At 33.8% G+C, this 22,771-nt stretch overlaps 1 protein-coding gene across 1 annotated transcript in view; it reads left to right on the forward strand.

The window, feature by feature from the left end:
* The window catches only part of MEOX2 (mesenchyme homeobox 2), a 64,800-nt gene extending 43,269 nt beyond the window's left edge, over nucleotides 1-21,531 (forward strand). Inside the window, exons 2-3 of the mRNA XM_029232937.1 lie at nucleotides 5,913-6,085; nucleotides 20,130-21,531. Coding sequence (XP_029088770.1) covers nucleotides 5,913-6,085; nucleotides 20,130-20,354 — 398 coding nt within the window. The 3' untranslated portion in view covers nucleotides 20,355-21,531. The remainder of the gene's footprint in view (nucleotides 1-5,912; nucleotides 6,086-20,129) is intronic.
* The last annotated feature ends 1,240 nt before the right edge of the window (nucleotides 21,532-22,771 follow it).

Raw genomic sequence — 22,771 nt, forward strand, 5'->3', positions numbered from 1 at the left:
TCAACATAATAAAGGCCATGTATGACAAAGCTACAGCTAATATTATACTTAATGGTAAAAGGCTGAAAGCTTTTCCTCTAAGATCAGGAATAAGACAGGGATGTCCATTATTGCCACTTTTATTCAATATAGTATTGGAAGTCTAAGCCACAGCAATTAGGAAAGAAAAAGCAGTAAAAGACATAAATTGGAAAGAAAGAAGTAAAAACCATCACTATTTGCAGATGACATAATACTATATATAGAAAACCCTAAATACGCCACCAAAAAAACTGTTAGAACTAATAAATGAATTCAGTAAAGTTGCAGGACACAAAATTAATATACAAAAATCTGTTGCATTTCTATACACTAGAAATGAACAATCAGAAAGATAACTCAAGAAAACAATCTCATTTACAATCACATCAAAAAGAAGAAAATATCAATACCCAGGAGTAAATTTAACCAAAGAGGTGAAAGACCTATACATTAAAAACTATAAGACATTGATGAAAGAAAGTGAAGAAGACATAATAAATGGAAAGATATCCTATACTCCTGGATTGGAAGAATTAATATTGTTAAAATGCCCGTATCTACTTTAAATTGGCTAAAATTCCTATAACTGCTATCATCTTAAAATTATAGAGGAGGGAGGAAGCAAAGAGAAGGACTTTGTTATAATATTTGCCAGTTTATCCTCGGAATACAATGCAATGCCAAGGTAAGATTATTACCTACTGTGGGGAAACATCTATGTATAAGGTGTGGATGACTTTAAGAGACCCAAATATTTTATTTTTATGTATATTCTGAGGTATTTGTTTTCAAATTATTTATATCCAGATTCATACTAAGTTATTAAATTGGTACTAATTTAAGAACAATCTTGTGCTATTATGTCTCTCTTTCACTCTCATTCTAAAATGTGACCTAAAAATACATAGATTTTATAAAGTATCTCAAGTCTTCATACTCTTTTCCTCTATGTAATTACATCGTGTGGTATGATTCTGTAATGTTACCAATTATAATATTTGCTTATGTAGGTAGCTAATGCTAAATACTGACACAGTCATGTACACTGAATTTTGATTTTTCTCACTTTAAGAATTAGTTGTATAAAATTATGCCCAAGTGTGTTGGGAAAAAGTCAAATCTGTAAACTAAAATTTACTGACATAATAGTAACTATTCTATTACATAAGTTTTAGCTATATACAGTTAATCTTTCAATATCTCCCACCAAGTAAGAACCTAAATGCCTTTAACAGAAGTGAATAGGGTATCCTTTATAAATTATTTGTTCAAAACATACAATTGGCAACACAAATGTAATAAAAATAAATATATCTTCAGTTTCACTAATGTGAGATTTATCTGACTTATTTCATTCCTGAAAGCATACTAGACAATCCCATGAGTAATCAAGGAGGCAGTGAAGAGGGAGGCTGGATGGTAAAAGAGTACATTCACCAATTGATAATCACTGGTCCAGCCCATAGAATGACTTTTGCATGTTGAATACAACTGTTACTATTACTAAACTGTTACTAAAAATGGAAATTTCTTTTTTTTTTGGTCTTTGAAATTTGGGTTTGCTTTATAAGAGAAACTGTTATAGTAGCTCTACATTTTTCACATCAATGGTATAAGAAACAGTGGATATTTTCAATGCTAATTTCTATTCTAGATTTAGCATAGTAGTTTTCAATCCTTTTTTTCCCTTACATACCTCAGTGTATAATAGCCACATTCATTAGTAATAGTAGCTCACTATGATTGTGGTTCTCATATCTGGAGAGTGGATCACCTAGAGGATTTAAGAACCCCTGGGGAAGATTATTTACTCTGAAAAAAAAAAAAATCTGGAAAGGCTGAAATGCCCACTCATTAAGAAGCTGGAGCAGCAAGTTGGATAAGTTTCCCATAAGGAAGGCAATTTCCCGTTTAAATGTGAAAATTACTAGCATCAATAGGATTATTGTATAAATTACCCTACATCTATCCACAATCTTTATGCCTATATAAATATAATTATTAGCTTCCTATATCTACTGTTTGCGGAGCTTTGTTAATAATAACAGTATATCTCTCATTTTGAATAGCTTACAAAACGTTAACACAAGAAGTTGCAAAGCACTAGAATAGACAGTGGCTTAGTATTCATTTTTTCTTCAGAATATGAAATAAGTATTCATTTCAGTCTAAGCTATGGAGACCTTCCTTTATATTTTGATATTTTACAGACATTGGTAAATTATGTTCTTCATTTAAACAAGGTAATAAGTTTACTCAGGGTAGCCAAAAATATACTCAATCATACTTTATTATTTCTCTTTTGCTAAAAGGCATTCTGTGCCACTAGTGAACAGACCAAGCCCTCACATTACTTGTCGTCAGTAAAACATTATTATCTTTTGGCATCCTCTTGCACTAGGGGAAATAAAAAGTCACATGTGGAGAAGTTCTAAATGCTAGACAGAAACGATCCTTGGAGGGCAATTTTTATCCTCCACGGAAGTATTGCAGACTTCTTCCATTAGCATAGTCCCAGGGAGCAAAAGGTTAGGGAACTGGGACTGCCAACTATACCTGAACACATAAGTCAACATTTCCTCCAAGCGGTGAGGGAGTGTGAGAGTGCACCCACATGTGCATTAAAGTATCTGAGACGAGAAACAACAATTGTACTATTTTACATTGCAATGTACTGTACAGATGGTGACATTTTGTTTGCGGTTGTAGGCAAGAAAGGAGGGCAGTTTCCAGACTCCCCCCTCAACACCTACCATTTGGCATAGGATATGGGAGGTTGAAGAAAACGGAGGGAGTTTTGCCTCAGTTGAAACAGCTGGGAAACAGATGGAAGCTAATGTGCAGTTTGCCAAAAGCCTCGTCCAAGGCTGTCACCCGTTTTCCACCAAAGAAAAGCTAGTCAGGTGATAGTAGTAGAAGCTTCAGGGTCAGCAAACGATGGACTTTGCAAAATACAGGGGAAAAATTCAAAAAATGTATTAAATCCAAGATTTAAAATATAAGTTTAAAAGTTATATTTTTAAGTTATATTTTCTTATAAGAAAATATAAGTCCAGAAATGCAATCCCAAGGAGCATGTTTTTCACAGGAAAGGAAAAGTGGGATCATCGTGGGTGGAAACCACAACAGAATCACAGATCCAAGGATAAAAGTGCCCACATAATTAATTGACATTGGTGCTACCTCAGCTACATTGACATTCTCTTTTAGGTAATGAAATCAAGAAGCACATACCCGCTCTTTGTCATGTTAATTACAATATAACTATTCCATTTGTGCTTATTGTAAGTGTGCACAATTCACATCATTTTAGTCACTGGATTTCACTTTGTGAGCTACTTTGGTTTGGAATTCAGGCACTTGGTAAGTTGCTTTTGGATATACGTGTTGAATTATAGCCAGACTTTTGTTCAAATTCAGTCACTGGATGTATAAACCTTCTCTTGTATATTTCTAGTTTCAGTGGGCATGCGTGTAGATCCACTGCATTGTAACCCTTCTTCCAAGAACTGGCCCAAGTTTTGTATGTTTGTGTGTGTCTGTGGCATTTTTGAAGTACTGCTGAATACTGCAAAAGTTAAAAGAAATCGGTTTCAAAAATAAATACAACTTAATAGGCTTTCCTCAATGTGAATTTGTTCATTCATGCTTATATAAGGGAATGTGTTAACCATGAATCATTCCAACTGAATTGCTTATGAGAAAAAATGCCCTGGCTTTGCTTTCGGTTTCCAGAGTTGCATTACTGAAGGGAAAAGAGCATTGTCCCCACATAAAGAATAATCAGCCACAGATTTCAGACTAAACATGGCTCCAAACTGGCAAAAATATACTTTTGATTCACGTGAGAACATGAGTCCTTGTGAGAGGGACTTATCTGAATATTCTGGGCTGTGACTGAGTTTGCCTCTGCCAGTACAGCTGATGGAAAAGTTAAAAAAAAAAAAATAAATCAATCATCGGAAAGTTTTGTTCACATAATATCAGAATAGCAAAATGAACCAAAGATGTGGAGGTTGGCAAATCTGTGGCTTAAAAAAGTGGATAATGTAGGTTCCACTTAGAGCCTGGTAAGTTCATATGGTGTAAACACAGCCTAGCTGAGAACTCACACATCTTCTAATCCATAACTCATCTGGTCCCAGTGGCTTACAATCAGATACAGTCAGCCTGTGTCTAACATATCACAAACCACTTTTTGCACTGGATAAAGCCCTGACTGCCCTGTCAAGGTGGGGAGGCAGTCAACACAGGGCTATGTGTCAAGCCCAGAAATGTGTCTGTGAATTCTAAAGAATTTGTGACAGTGCCAGTGCGCCAGTCAGTGAAACATGCCCTGTGATCCCTCACAGGAAATTAATGGCCAAGTATGCCAAAATTTTGATGCAAACCTATTGCCACTGCTGCTACTAGACCTAGAAAACTTTACATTTGGCCAGCGTAGATTCTGGTAAGAGTCAAATCAAAACTGTTTACATTAGAGCACCTTGTCTAGAGGATTTCCATTATGCAGACCCCTCTTGACTTTAGTTAGACTTCCCGCAGCCAGACAGAAAGGAAAAGAACACTAAAAAAACCAATATTTTGTACATAGCATATTTAAGCATCATTGGATGAAGAAACAAATACCGCTTTAAAAGGTCCTTCATAAAGCTGTACCATACTATATTTGTCAGTTAAAAAAATGTCACACTTCATAATGTGATTGACCGTCATTTTTCCTGTATCATCTCTCTCATTTGGCTTCATAGAAGAGTTCATTGTATCACTACCTGGTAAAGGCATCACTATTTGTGTGTACAGGCTCAAAAATAATTAGAAAACTGAAATAAGTTTTGAGAGAGTACAGACATGCCACTTTATCTTGATTATGTTGATATTTCACTGAGGTAAATTTGACATGAATTGTTAGAGCTGGTATGATTATCTATTACTTTGTATATGTAGAATTTTTTTCCATTATAGACACACGTTCTGTTCTTCAGTATGTTAAGAATATCTTCTAACCTACACCTCAGGGATATTATGAAGATAAGTAAAATAACTCTATGTTAATTATGTCTTGAACTCTTAGAAGAAAAGATGGCATGATATGCTTGCTGTAAAGTATGATTTTTTCTACAGGGCATTATAAGATTTGGTGTTTGGGTACCTAATTTTAGGTGTTGTGCATCTTATGTTTATCTCATATGTAGGGAAAAAACATTTAAAACTCTGTTCATATTTTGAGTTAAATGAAAAAAATTGTATTTATAGATTCCACATTGCGCTAAGTATTACTCAAAATAAAAGGAGAGCATTGCTATTGCCTTCAAGGAGACTGCACTTAAATTGAAATTAAAAAAACAATAAATACACACACACACACACACACACACACGTATGCTTACTCTGAGCTTGAACTGACTTTTATGGTCCAGTTGCTAGATATTTGAATTGCTCAGATAGTCACATACTGAGTCACCACTGTTTCTTAGGATCACTCTGTTTAGTCATCCTTAGACCTCAAGAATTTATGTTGAAAAACTTATTAGAAGAAATTTTATATCTGAATAGTTTCAGATATAAAATTGTTTTCTAGAGGGGCTTTGTTTTATCTTGTTATTATAACAGCATGTTAAGAGCAGTTAAGTTTTTTGTTCCTATTTCAAAAGAAGAAAACTAGACACTTCCCCAATTAGGTTGTGAGTCACTTGGGGGCACACTGGGAAAAAAAAGAAATTTATCTCACCGTGTTGAGATAAGTCTTACTGTCTTTGGTCTCTCTCTATTTTTATCATGTCTAACGCTACCTGGAAAAGTAGTTACTCAGTAAATGTTTCTGGTATGAATGATATGATTGAACATGCTTAAATGAATGAACTAAATCTAATTCTCTCTTTTATTTTCAGACTCCCAGGAAGGAAATTACAAGTCAGAAGTCAATAGCAAACCCAGGAAGGAAAGGACAGCTTTTACCAAAGAGCAAATCAGAGAACTTGAGGCAGAATTTGCCCATCATAATTATCTGACCAGACTGAGGCGATATGAGATAGCAGTGAATCTGGATCTCACTGAAAGACAGGTAATGTCGGATATTGAGATTATATGATATTTTTAATTGCTTTGGGTCAACAGTCTTCTCCCGCCATTTTTGAAATATCTAGCTCTGTGGTTCTTAAATAGCACTGGGAAGACAGATTTTCTCTTTCATGATGAAGTTTTTGCCCAGCAAAATGACAAAATTAAGAAAGAATAAGATAGCCATGTTTTGTAGAAAACTGCATTTATTCAGTTTAAGGAATCATCCTTTGTTCTGTGATTGTACCTTTCTTATATTTTTTTTAAATATTATTTCTTTTATATAATGACGGCATATGGAGAGGAATTTTATTTGCTTATATTTTAAAATCTCCTTATTTTGCACAATAGAAAGTTGGCAGTCCCATGTTGGTTTCCTCTATTGCTCAGAATAGGGTTTATGTTGCACATTAACCCCCAAACCTCAGTGATATAAGAATAAAGTTCATTGTTTGTTCACTCTCCATACTAACTTTACAAGTCCAGCCCTCCAAATAATCACTCAGGGACCCAATCTGACCCTCTGGCATCCTGACATGTGGTGTCCTTGGTAACCACAGGAGGTAAGAACGAGTTGGAGGTTCATGCATTGACCTTTAAATGTTTTCACCTGGAAATGACCCATGTCACTTCCATTTACACTCTAATGTCCGGAAATAGTCAATGGTACCACTTAAATTCAAGGGAGCTGGGAAATTATGGGAGCAAGGCTACATAGATCATTGGTAAACATTTCTACCCCATTATTTCAAATATTTTTGAAATTGTATTGGTCTCAGAAATTCAAATTTCTGGTACCCACTCATTTAGAGAACACTTTGAAATTATTAGTGACCTGTGGACACCAGTGAATAAGACCTAAATAATATTTTTAATTAATTACTTTTTAGGTCCTTTCTTGTATTTTAATTGAATGGCATATGATTTACTCCAGTAGTGTTCCCAGAGCACTCCTTATATGGATTCTGATTTTCCCTAGGAGAATCTACCCTACTGATGGTTAATAGTTGCTAATCTTTAGGAAAACATTCCTGAAAGGCAAAGGCAAACATCTTTACGGACAGTGCAGTTTTGATTGGCACTCTTAGGAGTAGAGTCTCATTTCCTCTTCCACTGTACGCACCTCCTCCAGGGATCCCACTGGAAGCAAAGAAATATCAACATGGTGTGGACAGGTGAATACTATCTTAGGAGAGCGAGTTATTTTATCCAACTTCTTCAATCATCTGCTTTCCTTCCGTTAATTTCTGTGTTTCAGGTTTTAGTAGGATAATTCTGGGTAGTGAAAATATACAGAGGAACCCTTTTATGTGGTTTTATTTATTGGCAGTTTATATTTTATTAAATATTACGACCACTACCGAAGTTATGGAGCACAACATTTTCATTCCCTTGAAATTCACATACAAGGTTCTCTCCATAAGTATACACTTGGCATGCTGGAAAGCAGGATCCAAAATCTACATTGTCAGACCTCTGTTTTTTTGCTTTTTTTTTTTTTTTAACTGGAAACAGAAAAAAAGAAGGAGGGTGGAATTATACATTAATGTTTTTGTATAGAGACAGTGAATTCTAGGAAATGAAACTATATTTTAAATGATACATAAAGGAAATAAGAAACTAGAGTTTGCTTGTAATCTACAGAAATATGGGATGCATTACTGTGTTTAGTCTAGAGAAAAGTCAAGATCTGTGCTTTCTTTTCTGGGAATGTCCTATGGTTACCTGTCATTATCTGATCATAGAGCAGAGGTCTCACTTTTGGCTAAGAATAATGTCTTTTTAGGAGAAATTCTGTAAATTTGGTTTGGGAATTTTGAAGGTATTTTGGGTATTTCTTCTTTTTTCTAACTGACTTGCCATTCTTGGAAAAGAATCAGAAGCCATTATGTGAAAAACTTATGTACATATATATACATACCCACCCACACACACTATATACACGCACATGCACAATTTTAATCTTTGTTTTTTCAGAAGGGTCCCTTTAAAATTTGTATCACTTAGCCTTTGCTGTGTAACAAGCCACTCAGAAGTCTTAATGGCTTTAAATAATAACCAACATTTAATTTGCTCAAAATTTTGAGGATCAAAGATTTTGACTGGGCTCAATTGGCCTACTTCTGGCCTTACCTAGATCCCTCATGGAACTGTAGTCAGCTGGTGGGTAACTAAGAATTGGTCGGCGTAGGCAGCCTCACCTGGGACATCTTGTCCCTGTTGCATATGTGGTTTCATCTTCTAATAGGCTCCCTGGGATTCACAAATGGTGGTAGAAGCATTCCCAGGAGTAGTTAGAGGAAAAACGCCAACGTGCAAGGGCTTTCAAAGCCTCTGCTTGCATCATATTTACTAATGTCCCATTGTCTAAAGTGAATCATATGACCAAGTTCCGTGTCATTGTAAGAGAGGACCGCCCATGGGAGTAGACACATGGAAGGAAGGCAAAAATTTTTGGAGGTCATTAGGGAAACAATCTAACTATAGCCTCCTAAAGGGAAAAAATAACAACAACAAACACTAAGAGTTAATTAGGTTTTCAAAGAATTCAAAATTTGGTATGGTGTAGAAGAGTTTTTTTATCCTATAAATCTCTATTAACGGTTTTGCAAGTTAATAAGAAAATATGATGGATGCATGTGGAATCTAAATTCCCAATCAAAATTATGTCTTTAGTTTTTGTTAGTCAGAAAAAAATTTAATTGTTATGAGAAAAATCTGAACAAAAATCCTAGATTTGCCAATTGGAATTGGGTATTCTTAGGCAAGTAACAGTCTCCCCAAGGCATAAAATGGAAATTAAAACTACCTTCTCTTTCTTCTACTCAGGTTTATATGTCACAATAAATGTGAAAGAAATCTTAGCATAAACTATAAAACAAATCTATCACCCAGAGGGGGGAAAACTTCTTTGCTATGCAAGGCATAGTGAGTTAATCCTTTTGTAACACAAATATTTGTTGAGCTAAATGATAGAAATAAAATCTTGTTAAAATAAGCTGGACAAGTCTGGTAGAGCTCATGGAAGAAGCAAAAATTGAACAAGTGTTCACTATTGTGATGAGTGTTGAATGTCAAAAGAGAGGAATGACAGGGTCATCTGAGAGAATGTTTCTGGTTATGCCAAATGTTCATGTCTTTTTCCTCTACTTCTGTGCACATTCAATATCTTAAATTAAGAATCTGAAGGCTTTTATTCTGGGCTGAATTTTACTATGCTAAATTCTCAGAAAAATATTGTATGCTGTCAATCAATTTTGCTATTCTTAAAGGTCTGAAAGCATATTCCTCCAAGATGCCAGAGTGCTCATCCCAGTGAGATATTTTCAGTTTATTTTCTCATGGTTGGGCTTTTAAAATTATAAACATAGAGTTATAAACTGAATCCTTTGCATTCATCTTCCTTTAATTGAGATACAGCTATTCCATTACTTTGATTTTGCATTAATGTCATACATACTTACCTATGTAATCTATATCTTGACATATTAAATCTTAAATAACTCCCCTTTTATAGGATTTCCACATGTAAAATATTCTAATTATAGATGTACAATTTTTCAGTTCCATTCTGCTGCAAGATTTTTTCCATACTTTAAAATAACATGAGATTTACTAAAGTAACTTAAATGTATACACCAAAGAATATTATATCTAACTCCATTTTGCTCAGTGTTTTCCTTAACTTTAATAGAATGTTTAATCTCCTAAAAATTTTTTTTATTGATTTTTTAAAAGCCTGTCAAAATTCAAATATAGAAAAAGAACTTGTATGTTCTAATAATGTAAAGGGAAAAAACAACAAATATTGAATCATTTCCATTAATAGCAGAATTGTTTCACAAGAAATAACTTTCTCCTAAATGAAAACTTACTTTATAACCAGAAACAGTTTTTAGATGTAATTTTATTTAGAAAATTTACATAATTGCCTATAAAATATGTATATGTATAATTGACATGTTATTTGTAGATACTGCTCCCTTGTTTATATCACCCAATCAATATACTTGCCACAATGCTCTGATGGGCCACATACATGTGATTATAAATATTTGCAATAATGATTAGGTTTCCTTTTAGAGAAAAGTAAGGTACACTAAATCCTTAAATATCACTCGGGACTCAAATTTTCAAACCTGAAGAATAGTTCTGAAATCTCCAAAGAAATAGGACTTTTATGTTTGTGTCTCCCATAATGCAATGCCTATACAGGTAGGGGAAGTCTGTAATCCCCTTTGAACTCCATTGGGCCAAAGAGGAAGAAGAAAGAAGGAGAAAAAGAGGCTTATCCTGCAAAGGGAATTCCATGTTAGCACTTAGGTGTTAAAGAAAATTGTTTTATGTTAAATAAAAATGGATACACTGGAACAAAGTTGAGCTTTAAATATTTTAATTATATAGTGGTTTTTTGTGGAACAGTTACCGCTCTAGTAACCTTCCAGTTTCTAATTTACAGCCTCAAGTGTACAACATATTCTCATATACCCTTCTCAGTCAACATCTAATAATCCTCAGTTGGCAGACCCACTTGGAATACTTTGAAGAGCCAGTCAATCTGAAGACCCTCCTGTCCCAAGATTTTTTTTAAGTTTGACAAGCTTATTCTGCTTTTTCATCCATCCAGCTACACTTGGAAAAAGCTCATGCCAAATTTTTAATGTCTCACAATGGGAAGAAGAGGGAAGGCAGCTGCATAAAACTATAGGAGTGACAAAATGGACATATTTATAGAGTAAAGGCTGCCAAATATAGAAAGAATGGGAGATCCTTCCTTTTCACAAAATCATTTCACAGAGCTAATCAAAGGTGCAATGTGGCAGATTTGTAAGCTAAGATTACCAGGATAAACAGCCTGAATTCATGATACCTCTGCCAAGATAAATGGAAAATCCCACCTAGCTGGATCATATTACATTAGTGGGAATGAGAGGGATTATGTTTTGTTTGTTACTCATAAATCATTAAATGGCTCAATGCCAAGTATTTTCCAAACAGACGTCCATTTTTTGGATGACTGTGAAGGAGAATTTTTCCTGTGCCAAATAAACAGTGGTTTTGTGTTTTACTCAGAATTTTGCGCAATCCCTCCCCTTTGCAGGTTTATTTCTATACATTTCTGTGAATACTTTCAGTTACTTAGGTAATAAATTATGTCTCCAAGATCAGACATATTGTCTATTCAAGGTAATCCAAGAATACCTGTGTAGCCAGCGATTTTAGATATTTCCTCATTTCTTTAGAGTAGTATTTAACAGTCACATAGAGTAATGGTTAGATATTTCTTTTGCGTAAATCATGGTGTGCCTGCTAATTTGAGAGATTAAATATGATTTGACTCGGATGGGAAAAATGGGGTAGAATAGGGTGGACAATTTGATGGTGGAATATACAATGGAATCTTAGTTCAAAATAAAAAGAGATATTTCCTGAATGATGCTGTTTGTTTGTTTTTTTAAAGAAATGCATATCGACAATGTGTGGTGAGCTCTAAAAGCCACATTCAGAACTGCCTTAGGTTCCACAAAACAAAGGCTATGATGTAAAATTTAAGAATATCAACAATAAAGCAAAATCTATAAAGAGAAGATTAACAATTCCACCCTCTCCTAACTTAATTTTCAGAGATATTAGCTGTATAAAGTAGAAGGCTGAGAAATAAACAATTGAACCCTAACCATTTACCAATGTAAATATCCAAGTTTGAAATAATATAGAAAAAAATCAGAAAAATAAGACTCCACCCTTATTGAACCAGCCTTGAGAGTATGTAAAGAATCTATTTTTTAAAACGTTCTTAGGTAGATGAATAGAGAGATAGACATAGAGATGTACAGATACATCGCTATCTACCTATATGTATATACACACACATATAAAATGAGTCTTAATTTTAGGTATTTCCTCAATAAGGAAACAAATAATTAACTTATATTTAATCAATAAATCGACAGTAACATTCTGAAACATATGCGTTGCAACACAGATCATCATTTAAAATGTAATGTTAAAGAAAAAAATCTTCTGTAATGAAAGATTACTCCTTTTCCACAGTATCCTTGCGATCATATACATTTTTTTCATGTAATTTAAAATGAATTCTAAAACTCAGAAGCTTCTGGAAGTTTTGAGAAGCTGGTTCAAGTTTTATGTTAACATCTTCAACTTTAAAGAGATGTTCTGTTATCTAAAAATGTATATAGAGCATTGCATATGTTCTATGACGTCTATAAAATAGTAAATACAGATCTAATAATGGACAATTTCTAGAGAATTTGGCTATAAAAGACATTCTACCAATTAACTCCCTATTTCCATGACTCCTCATGAAAACCGGAGATGTATTTAACTTAGGATGGATTTTAACTTCATTTCTCTTTATCACTTCTAATTCTTATGCTGAACAGTTCTTTTTCAATTTTTTGAAATTTTCCCAGTTATTGAAATTACTGAATACTTTTGTGGTCAGTGTATATTCATATGATAGTAATAATTGCCTTTATAAGTTCTTAGAATAATTTTGGAGACAGCCCCAAAATCTAATAAAAGTGTAGTGAAGGTTCACATGAATTCTGATCTTGAAATTAGTTGTCAAGAAATAATCAGAATATTTAATTAGATTGAATCATAAGAATTGCCAATATTCTACTGCTCTTATAAGAATGGTGAGTTTCTGTGTTTCAGTCAAATATTTACATTTGATAGATTTCACTTAATTAGACAGTGGCTAGGATAAAGTTCATTTCTTAAAATTGTATATACTGATTGTGATATATTGCTAACTATTGTTAAACATTATCCCAGAGATTAGGCAAGGCGTTGCGAGCAAAGGTCATCATTCTGGTTGATCTTAGTAGTTTAAACAAGGTTAAGTAGCAGCTGTGGGTCAGAATACACAATTTCCATGTATTCAAGAATTGCTATTCAGGAATTTGTTAACACAGTAATGGAGAAAAATGCCTAATTTAGTTTTGATATTTCCGCTTAGATTTGCTGAAGTCATTTACTCATGATATACTGAGCTAAACAGTATTTCACTTAGAATAACTAAAAGATGTATCTGTTTTTTTTAATCTTGTATGGAAATAGTGTAGTGAATTTTCACTGTAAATTCATATTAATAAAGTAGGTCATTTGAATTGAATTTCATCAGGTATGACAAAAGAGGTATAATTGTTAACATTTACTACTACTATGACATTTCTAAAGGGTCAAATTTAAAAGTGGTCAGTCCTCTAAGAATTTTGCTCGTCATGTGAATGATTACTCTGGCTGCATTTTTGTTAAGGAGAATATAATACATATGATTGGCTTGTAATAGTACCCATTGCTCTACCATTTATTATGGAGAATTTCATTTGTTGCCTAGAAAATAGTTTATTTCTTGTTCAACATGTTATTTGCCCACGGCTGCCGATGGCTGATGCGTATTCAGTTTGTTCTAAGTCGTGTGAAATAGTAAATGTTTTATGACTACATTTTGTTTTAGTGAGCCTGGTTCTCAAGCATTCTAAGTACAAAAAGAAAAAAAGAGACTTTGAAACCGAAAATTTTAGAGGCCGGAAAATGATTTCCTGGTCTTAAACATTGTGTTAAAATAGAGGAGAAAGGTGAGTGGCAGTCCTCTACGCAGGGATTCAGGCTTTAGTCATGGAATATGTCCTAACCCCCTTCACCCCCCAACACACACACAGACACACACACACACACACACACACCCCACGTCCCAACCCCTTGTTGCACTGCTATAGAAACAGCAGTCAACCGGTAGCTCCCACGTGCTTCTTGGAAATAGCCGAGGAATTCCTTCTCTTAATCAGATATAAATCTATTCAGACAGGAAGAGTAAAGAAGCTTTCTTTTCCCCCATTTTTCATCCTTACCTTATAGAGCATTCTTGGTTCTAATTCTTCAGTTTAACCACTGACTTTGCCACTGAATTACTTGGATAAGTCTTACTGGGCTCCATTTGCTGATACAGTAGGTTTACTAGATCAGCCGCCATGATCAAATTTAATCACACCTGTGATAAAATTATATTCATACAATTACTCCTTGGCATGTTTTCACATGTTAAAGATGTGAGTAAATATTTGTTAGTGTTTACAGTATTTCAAGTGTTCATATACAAATAGAAACAGTTGAAATATTAAATCTACAAACTCCAGATGTTTAGAGACATCTAGATATGTCACTGAAATATTTCGTTTTTATCCAGATGTTACGTGTTATGATTGTTTCTTCAAAAGACAGACATTTATGTTAGCCTATAAATATGGGTTATAGCATTATATAGATTCTACTTTCTATCAGCCAGTTTGCCTCTGGCCATTTTAGAAATTTGTATGACAATACAGCTACATATTTCATTTGTGTTCTCCTGATATATTGTGAACCCTCAAGGACAGGTGTTATGAACTTATACATAGAAGGCCATATGTGAATGACTAAATAAATTAAAGAGATAAAACGAATGTTTAGCAAATAGTACAATGATTCTCACAGTATTTTTATTAAAGAGAAAAATTAGATTTCTAGATTCTGAAATATCATTTAAACAAATTAGCTACAGTAAGATTCTCTTAGCTGCTTTCTTCAGTAACGAGAGTCAAGATGTGAAAAAATGTTTTCCTATTTATTTAAATAGTAGTTTGATTATCCAGGCAATGTGAATACTAAATACTTGTAAACTAGGGGATTAAAAAGTGAGGCTTCATAATAATCAGATGTTCTGAAAAGTAAGGTTTATAACTGAGCACTTTAAATATTTACTACTAATCCTGCAGGCTATTATTTCCTTTGTTATTTTTTTATTTTGAAGATTTTGTTGAAAAATATTAACCTTCATGCAGAAATATTAAGAGGCTGTAAGTTCGGTTCATATTGCTTTGGTTTCATGAACAATGGTATTTTTTCCTTACTCAGATTCTTGTGGGAGAAAGAACTTATTTTTATCTGAGTTATTAATCGTACTGTGTAACAAAACATACTTCATATGGAATCTTGCCCTAGATCCAATCTTAAAAAAAGGAAATACTAAAAACAAACGAACAAACAAACTCGTTAACCAGCATTTCCAGAGAAATTGCCGATAGGAGATAAATTGAGTTTAAGCCCAAATAAAATAATAAAAGTTCACAAAATTTACATATCATACTCCAAGATGGACAGATTTGTTTTAGTTGTATGCAAAATATTTGATGATCCAATTTCCTAGCACCTAAGGTACTACCCTAGGTTAGTAGAACAAAAAATTCAGAGACACACAGGATGCCAGTAACAACAAGAGCATGAGATTCCCAGAGGAAAGAAATCATTTGCTATAATAATTGTGTGGCAGCAAAACAGTGTGGGACATTGAATGTAGGGGTAGAGTTCATGCCATCTCATGGACCATTGGGGGATCCTCTTATTAGGGATTAGCAATGACACCAGCTACAACAACAAGCAGTTTAAGGATATTCTGTAAAAGATGAAGCTAATCTTTACTCACCTCAGTATATGCCAAAGGCCTCATATACAGTCAGTAAACTGCCCTTGAGGGCAGGAACTATTTCTTATTTATTTGTACACATTCCTCAATCTAACCCCTCTTACCTGTTACTAAACATTCAGTAATATTGAGTGTATGAATGAATGACTAGAGATTCCAAGTCACCAAGGAAACACAAGATTAGTTTTACTCTACTTAGTTTATAAGTGCAGATTATTATATGAAACACACTTGCAAATTTTAATCAAAATAATTTGCATATTTTAAAAATTGTCAAGCATTTGAATGATTATTCTTTTGCTATCTTACAAAAGTATTTTTTCAATCCAGCCAATGAAGCTGGATTATTAAGTGATAATAAATTAAACTATAAAGTTTCTTTATTTATAAAACCATGGAGTTATTATTCTAATGGCAATATTGACATAATCCAGAATACTTTTATAGATTTGTTTTTAATACTGTGATGGTTGTAGAAAAGCATATGCTTTTCCCCAAAATCTTCCTCTCCTTATTTCAATTCATCCCAATATTTTATAGTATATTTGAAAATACAACTGGACACACTGACTTTTGAAGTTCTGTACTCTTCCTTCCCATTTTTATATGGCGTACTCATCATGCATCTGTTTCTGTGTTTTGTTCCATTACTAAATTCATGGAGTTCCTGTATCAAATATGTAGCTTGAACTAAGAAAATACCTCAAGGCATTTCAAGAAATACCTCAATAAAATACCTAAAGGTATTAGAATTATTAGATGTATTAGATAATCATCAAATGCTTTCACATATACATGCATATATCTATATATCCATATATATATAGATAGATACATAGCTACTATTGAAAACTCTGAAGTCTTTCATTTGTCTGTTTAAGAAAATGAAATGGCAAAATTTCACATGGTGGACATAGGAAACAACACAAAATAACCTATACTGTTTCTAAAATCAATACCATATTCTTACATTTTTCTCATTTAGAATTGCACATAACAGGTTTTATATGAGTATTATAGAATTAATGCACCCCTCCTCCCAGAAAAGGAAATAAGTATAGATTTAAAGAAATCTATTCCTCCCATTTTCTGCCAAGATTATTTTGGCTGGATATTTCACTCTTTGGTGACAATGATGATGATGTGTTTCTTCCATCTGGAATTGTCCATGGAGAAAATGTCCCTATGGAGAATCTTGAAAGGCTCATTATTCCAATATTACAAATATGAAAATTGAGGCAGAAAGAAGTATAATTTTCTCAAATTCACACAGAAACTCAGAAGTGAAGCCAGGAGTAGAGCCCAACTCATGTGGAAAAGATCTAATGAAACATGCAATGTCAAACTTGCAAAGGTAATTAAATTGAGTAGTATAATTACCTAAATTACAGTACAGGAAAATACTGTCATATTTACAAACCTAATTATATTGAGTAGGAGAATTACCTGAATGATAGTAATCATATGGATGGAGTTCACATACTTTTTATTCTTTACTTTTCTAACCTGAAGGCTTAAAAAGCAGGAGTTTGAAATATAACAGGAACAAAACCAAAAAAAAAAAATCAATTTGGAGCCAAACAAACCACCAGGTTTAAATTCTGGCACCACATTTTCCCATCTGTGTACTCTTAGGCAAGTCACTTAACCTTTGAGTCTCAACTGCCTCATCTATAAAATAGGAATCATATAGAAAAAATTTTGAGTATTTGAAAAATGCATATATAGCACCTATCAGTATAGGGGCTTAGCCCTAAGTAGATATGTGATTAAAAATCACAGCTTGTCATTTGGCTATTAAGTAATAATAATACAAGAACACCAATCAGCTTGTTTTTAATCAGTCTATTTTACTACATATTCTGCGTTTCTAAGCAATCTTTTCCTACATTTTCTTATTTTTGATTGTTAAATGGATTAATATATGTATGGATAATGTAAGATACAAGATTTTAATTATGGCCTGATAGAACAGTGAAAATCCAGAGTTGAGAAATGACTTGGTTTAAATGTTTTTTGGTGCCAGCAGCTGAGAAAACTGTACAAATTTTGATGGAGTATTGTGATTTGAAGACCACTAAAATAAGTACATCTTTAGAAATGTAATATGTTTCTCTTTACTTTCTCTTTAGCACTCTGCATTTACAGAAATTGAGATTGTTTCTAAAATGAAAATGGAGAATATTCAAAATATTCCTGGAGTAGAATAAAACAGAACTATTTCTGCCAGATATAAAGACTTACTATGAAATTATAATAATTAAGACTGCGGTTTTGTCAAAAGGATATAACAAATGAGTGCTTCAATAAAGCTATGTGTAAATGGAAACTTGATGTATGACAAAGTTGAAAACAATAATTTCTGGAAAAAGGGTGGACTATTCGTTAAATGGTCTTGGAATAACTTATTATACAAGTGGAATAAAGTAAATTTAGAAATTTTCTTTGCAGTATATACTAAAATCAGTACGTCATGGATTGAGCATTCCAATTTGAAATGCAAACCTTAAAACTTTTAGAAGACAAAGAAGAATATCTTAATGGTCTCAGAAGAAAGAAGATTTTTAGAGACGACATGAAAAAGATAGCCATAAGAGAAACAATTGATAAATTTGAATATAATAAATTTTAGAGTTTCTGATCATCAAAAGATACTCTAAGGAAAGGAAATGGACACACTATAAATTGAGAGACTATAGTAACAGCCATATAACCACAAAGCACTAAATTAGCATTCAGAACATATTTTAAGAGTCCATAAGGAATGAAATTAAATCCAAAAACAACTCAGTGTAACCCAAAGATGTGGAGGCATTTCACAAAAGAAGAGATACAAATAGGCCATAAACACTTAAAGATGCTGTACTTCATAGTAATCAGGAAATGCAAACTAAGATGGCGCGATAACATTTATAGTCATTATGTTGGAAAAAAACTGACTGATAACTCCAAATATTGACAAAGATGTGGACTGGTAAGAACTCTTACACCCCGGACTGTGGGGGGGTTAAATTGATGAAGCTTTAGAAAATAATTTTTCTGTATTATCCTGTTAAATTCAACATTCATACACCCTGTGTATGATGGCAACTCCTGAGTGTATACTCAGAGAAGTTCTATCACATGTTTATCACAACACAAATGCAAGAATATTTATAACAGCATCATTTATAATGGAAAAAAACAAGTTGTTCAAGTGTCCATGAACAGGAGAATGGGTACACTGTGATATAGTCACACAATGAAATCGTATACAGTCATGAAAAATGAATGAATGCAGTCCCTTGAATCAACATGGATAAGGCAAGAAGGCTATAGTTAAAAACATTCCATTTCGATAAATCTAAAAGACAGGCGAAATTAAACAGTACTCTTTAGGGTCACATGTAGTGAAAAAAGCTGTTGTCTCTGTTTATTTCTTTGTTTCAAATAAGGGCTTGGGGATGATAAACACAAAATTCAGGCTTGTGGTAACTTTGAGTGGGGTAGACAGAGAAATGCAATGTAAAAGGAATAGTTAGCCTAATAAGAATATACAGTGATGAGAAGTGCAGCAGGAAAGGAAGTCAGTTCCTCCTAAACAAGAAAGTGAAATGATGCCATTAATTATTATGGTTGTGGTCATGGATGGTCATTTAATGCATGTCTCTACAAAGCTGATGAGACTAACATAATATACAATCTCAGTATTAGCAATTAACAAGTATCAGTGAAAATTTTGGATCTCGATCGTGTTTTGAGGAAATCATTGGAATCACATATATGTAAAGTAAAATAAAAGTACTAAGGGCAGAAAAAAAAGCATAGTTCAAAAGAAGATGGATTCACTCTGAGGTGGAATGGTCAAGTAAAGCTTTGGGAATGCAGCCGTGGACTGCAGTGGCACAGAATGACCTTCCAGATGTAGCTTCATCAGTAGCTCCCTGAGCATTTTTTTTTTTTTTTTGCGGTACGCGGGCCTCTCACTGTTGTGGCCTCTCCCGTTGCGGAACACAGGTTCCGTACGCGCAGGCTCAGCGGCCATGGCTTACGGGCCCAGCCACTCCGCGGCATGTGGGATCTTCCCGGACCGGGGCACGAACCCGTGTCCCCTGCATCGGCAGGCGGACTCTCAACTACTGAGCCACCAGGGAAGCCCTCCCTGAGCATTTTTAAAATGGGTTCAGGAATTGACAGCCCGGGGCGGGAGGAGGGCTGTTGTTTGACCCAGACAATTATTAAATGTTAGTTCTAATTCACAGAAACTCTTTATAAAGCTAAATACCTTTGAACCACCTAAAATGATAGAGCACTTTCCCATCTATTTTTTATACTGTATGTCATAAAACGTGAAATATAGTCCTTGGTACCTTCTGAAAGTTTTAAAATTTTTCTCATGAACATGGGACATGATTAAATTCAATGTTGATTTATTTTCATATTCACTCTTTCATAGTGTGTTTGTATAAGCCTTTGAAAAGCTACTTTTTTCACTGATGACCAAAAAGGAAGAATAAAATGGTCCATTTAACTTTCTTTCGTGCTTTCTTTTGTTTGCTCCCTTTCTTCGTTAAAGGTGAAAGTCTGGTTCCAGAACAGGCGAATGAAGTGGAAGAGAGTAAAAGGAGGACAGCAAGGAGCTGCTGCTCGAGAAAAGGAACTGGTGAATGTGAAAAAAGGAACACTTCTCCCTTCAGAGCTTTCGGGAATCGGTGCAGCCACTCTCCAACAAACAGGGGACTCTCTAGCGAATGAAGACAGCCACGACAGTGACCACAGCTCAGAGCATGCACACTTATGATATACACGGAGGGGATCAGCTCCATTCTCAGGAAAGAAATGTTGTGATGGCAAGCCTTCTTCGAACATCGTTTACACAGAGAGATGACTAGGACCTTGATTTTTAATATTATTAAATTCAGGCATCTCGAGTCTGTTTCTCATGATATATAGAGGGTTTACACTAAGTGCCACTTATTAAAGATTCTACTACAGTGAAGATGGAGGTGAACTTGCTTGAATATTGCAGATGTGTTGGTCGTGTGTATGACAGTGAGCAGCTTTGTGTTTGCTTTTGCTTGCACTGAAAATTAAATTGCTATCAAGAGCAAACTATGAGACATGTGCATTGAAGGTGCCTCCAGAGTGAAGATGCAGAAGGTGAATTTGCTCTGAACATTCCAGATGTCTGAGGTCATGTGTGTGACAGTGGGCAGGTATTTGCTCTTGCTTGCACTGACAATTACACTACTATCAAGAATAAACCATGAGACATTTTATCCTGAACAGCCACAGTGCCTGAAATCACTCTTAAGTGGATTAAAAAATGTATTTTAACTCTGTATATATTACCCTTAAGTCATTTTACTGTCTTCACTAAGTTTAGCAATGCATTCGTATTAGCTGATGAAAATAGGCACTCACAATGACAGCCAGAGCCAGCTTCTTGTCTTTTTATACATTTTGTCATCCCAGAAACAATCAGCACATGCTTACTTGTGTTTGAGTAGAGAAAAATACATTAGAGTCTGATAGGACATATTCTTGTACCACAGACAAAACAAATCTTATGTTGCATTTTCTATCAACTGCTGCTAATACATTATTATAAAACTTACCTAGCTCCTCAATTCTTCCTATCTTTTAGCTTGGAAAAAAAATTTAGGATCATAGGCAAATCAGTTACTTGCAGAAAGAGCTTTGTATGACAGACATTGTCTGATTTTATTTCTATAAAATGTTAGCTGTTGTGAATATGATTTAATTAACAAGAAAAAGGGTTCCCCCCGATTGGCCATGGTAGACAAGTTACAAAACAAAATTGATTCCTCAAGTTGGTAGAAGGTAAAATTCTGAATGTTTTCAAATTAAATTCAGTAAAAACACATTATTTTTTCATATATGATGTATTCATGCAGAACAACAATCTTTGTATTTTGTAAAAAAAAAGTGTTTAATAAATGATCCTTTGTAAATAATTTTGGTCTCCCTACAGTGATTTCCTAAATGTTTACAGGTTTTCATGATAATGCTGAAGTGCCAATTCGTCTGCACTTGTGTAAATCCAGATGATCATAATTAGTGAATCATCTACATTTTTTAAATTTCTGAACTTTTTTATTACTGAAAAAAATCCTTGTGTAATAAAAAAGCATCTGAGAATAGGCATGTGGTAAGCCATTTCCCTGATTTGAAGAATATGCCAAATAGATTTCTTTGTATGTTTTATGAAATCAAAGACAAAAGTAGGAGAAAAAGTAGTATTATTCACCACAATGTGAGAAACAACACAGTCATACATTTTTAAGCTTATGTATAAATAGAGATGAATTATCCAATGATTGTTTCTAAGTAAAAATATCCAGAGTTGTTGATGTGAAAATAAGCTAATCAGAATTCTTAGTCCTAGTGGACATTACCAATATAAGAAGTCAAGCATTATGTTAACTTAATGTACTTTGTATCATGCATGATCGCACATACATTGGATATCTACATCCTACTTAATAACTTTATAACACTGTTTTTCTTGTGTCCCATATTTTAACCAAAAATATTTTGAAATATCCAGCAGTTCCCCCATCCCCTAATTAATTAGAAATAAAAATAAAGAACACTAATCCGTAAAAATTTCCAAAAACCTCATTATTGGATTTCATTTGCTTTAGAATGGTGAGACTGACAAAAAAATAGATTTGGTTAATTTTAATTTGCTTAGTCTAGCATGATATATACAGAGTATTCAAGAAATAGAATAATTAGATTGTTCATATCACATTTTTCCCTTTGTGTAATAAATTTTATCACGGCAGTTAGCAATATTTCTAAATTAATTTTTGGAGGGAGGCAATTCAGATTAACATCTTCCAGGCATAAAACAGATACTCTTCTATCAATTACTTGAATGAATACAAAGTATATTTGTACTGATGACATCTACTTGGGTGGACTGACTTTTCTTACTTTGGATTTAAATTCAAAACATCTTGACAGAGAAGTGGGAAGATAAAAAAATCCAATTGAGTTCTATAGGGACAAAGTGGAGAATATTTCATTTCAGCAGGAAAATAATCTCCAGTATTAAGAGGAAAGGACAGCTGAAAAGCAGCTAAAATGAGAGCTAAGGGCTGTGGCCAAATAGAAAGATATGAGAATTACCACTTAGCGTGATAAATGAAGTAGGAAAAAGTGATTCTGAATAGATATGACATTTAGGAA

This window comes from Monodon monoceros, unplaced genomic scaffold (assembly GCF_005190385.1).
Source record: "Monodon monoceros isolate NGI ecotype Baffin Bay Population unplaced genomic scaffold, NGI_Narwhal_1 Super_Scaffold_2, whole genome shotgun sequence".
Classification (NCBI taxonomy): Eukaryota; Metazoa; Chordata; class Mammalia; order Artiodactyla; family Monodontidae; genus Monodon; species Monodon monoceros.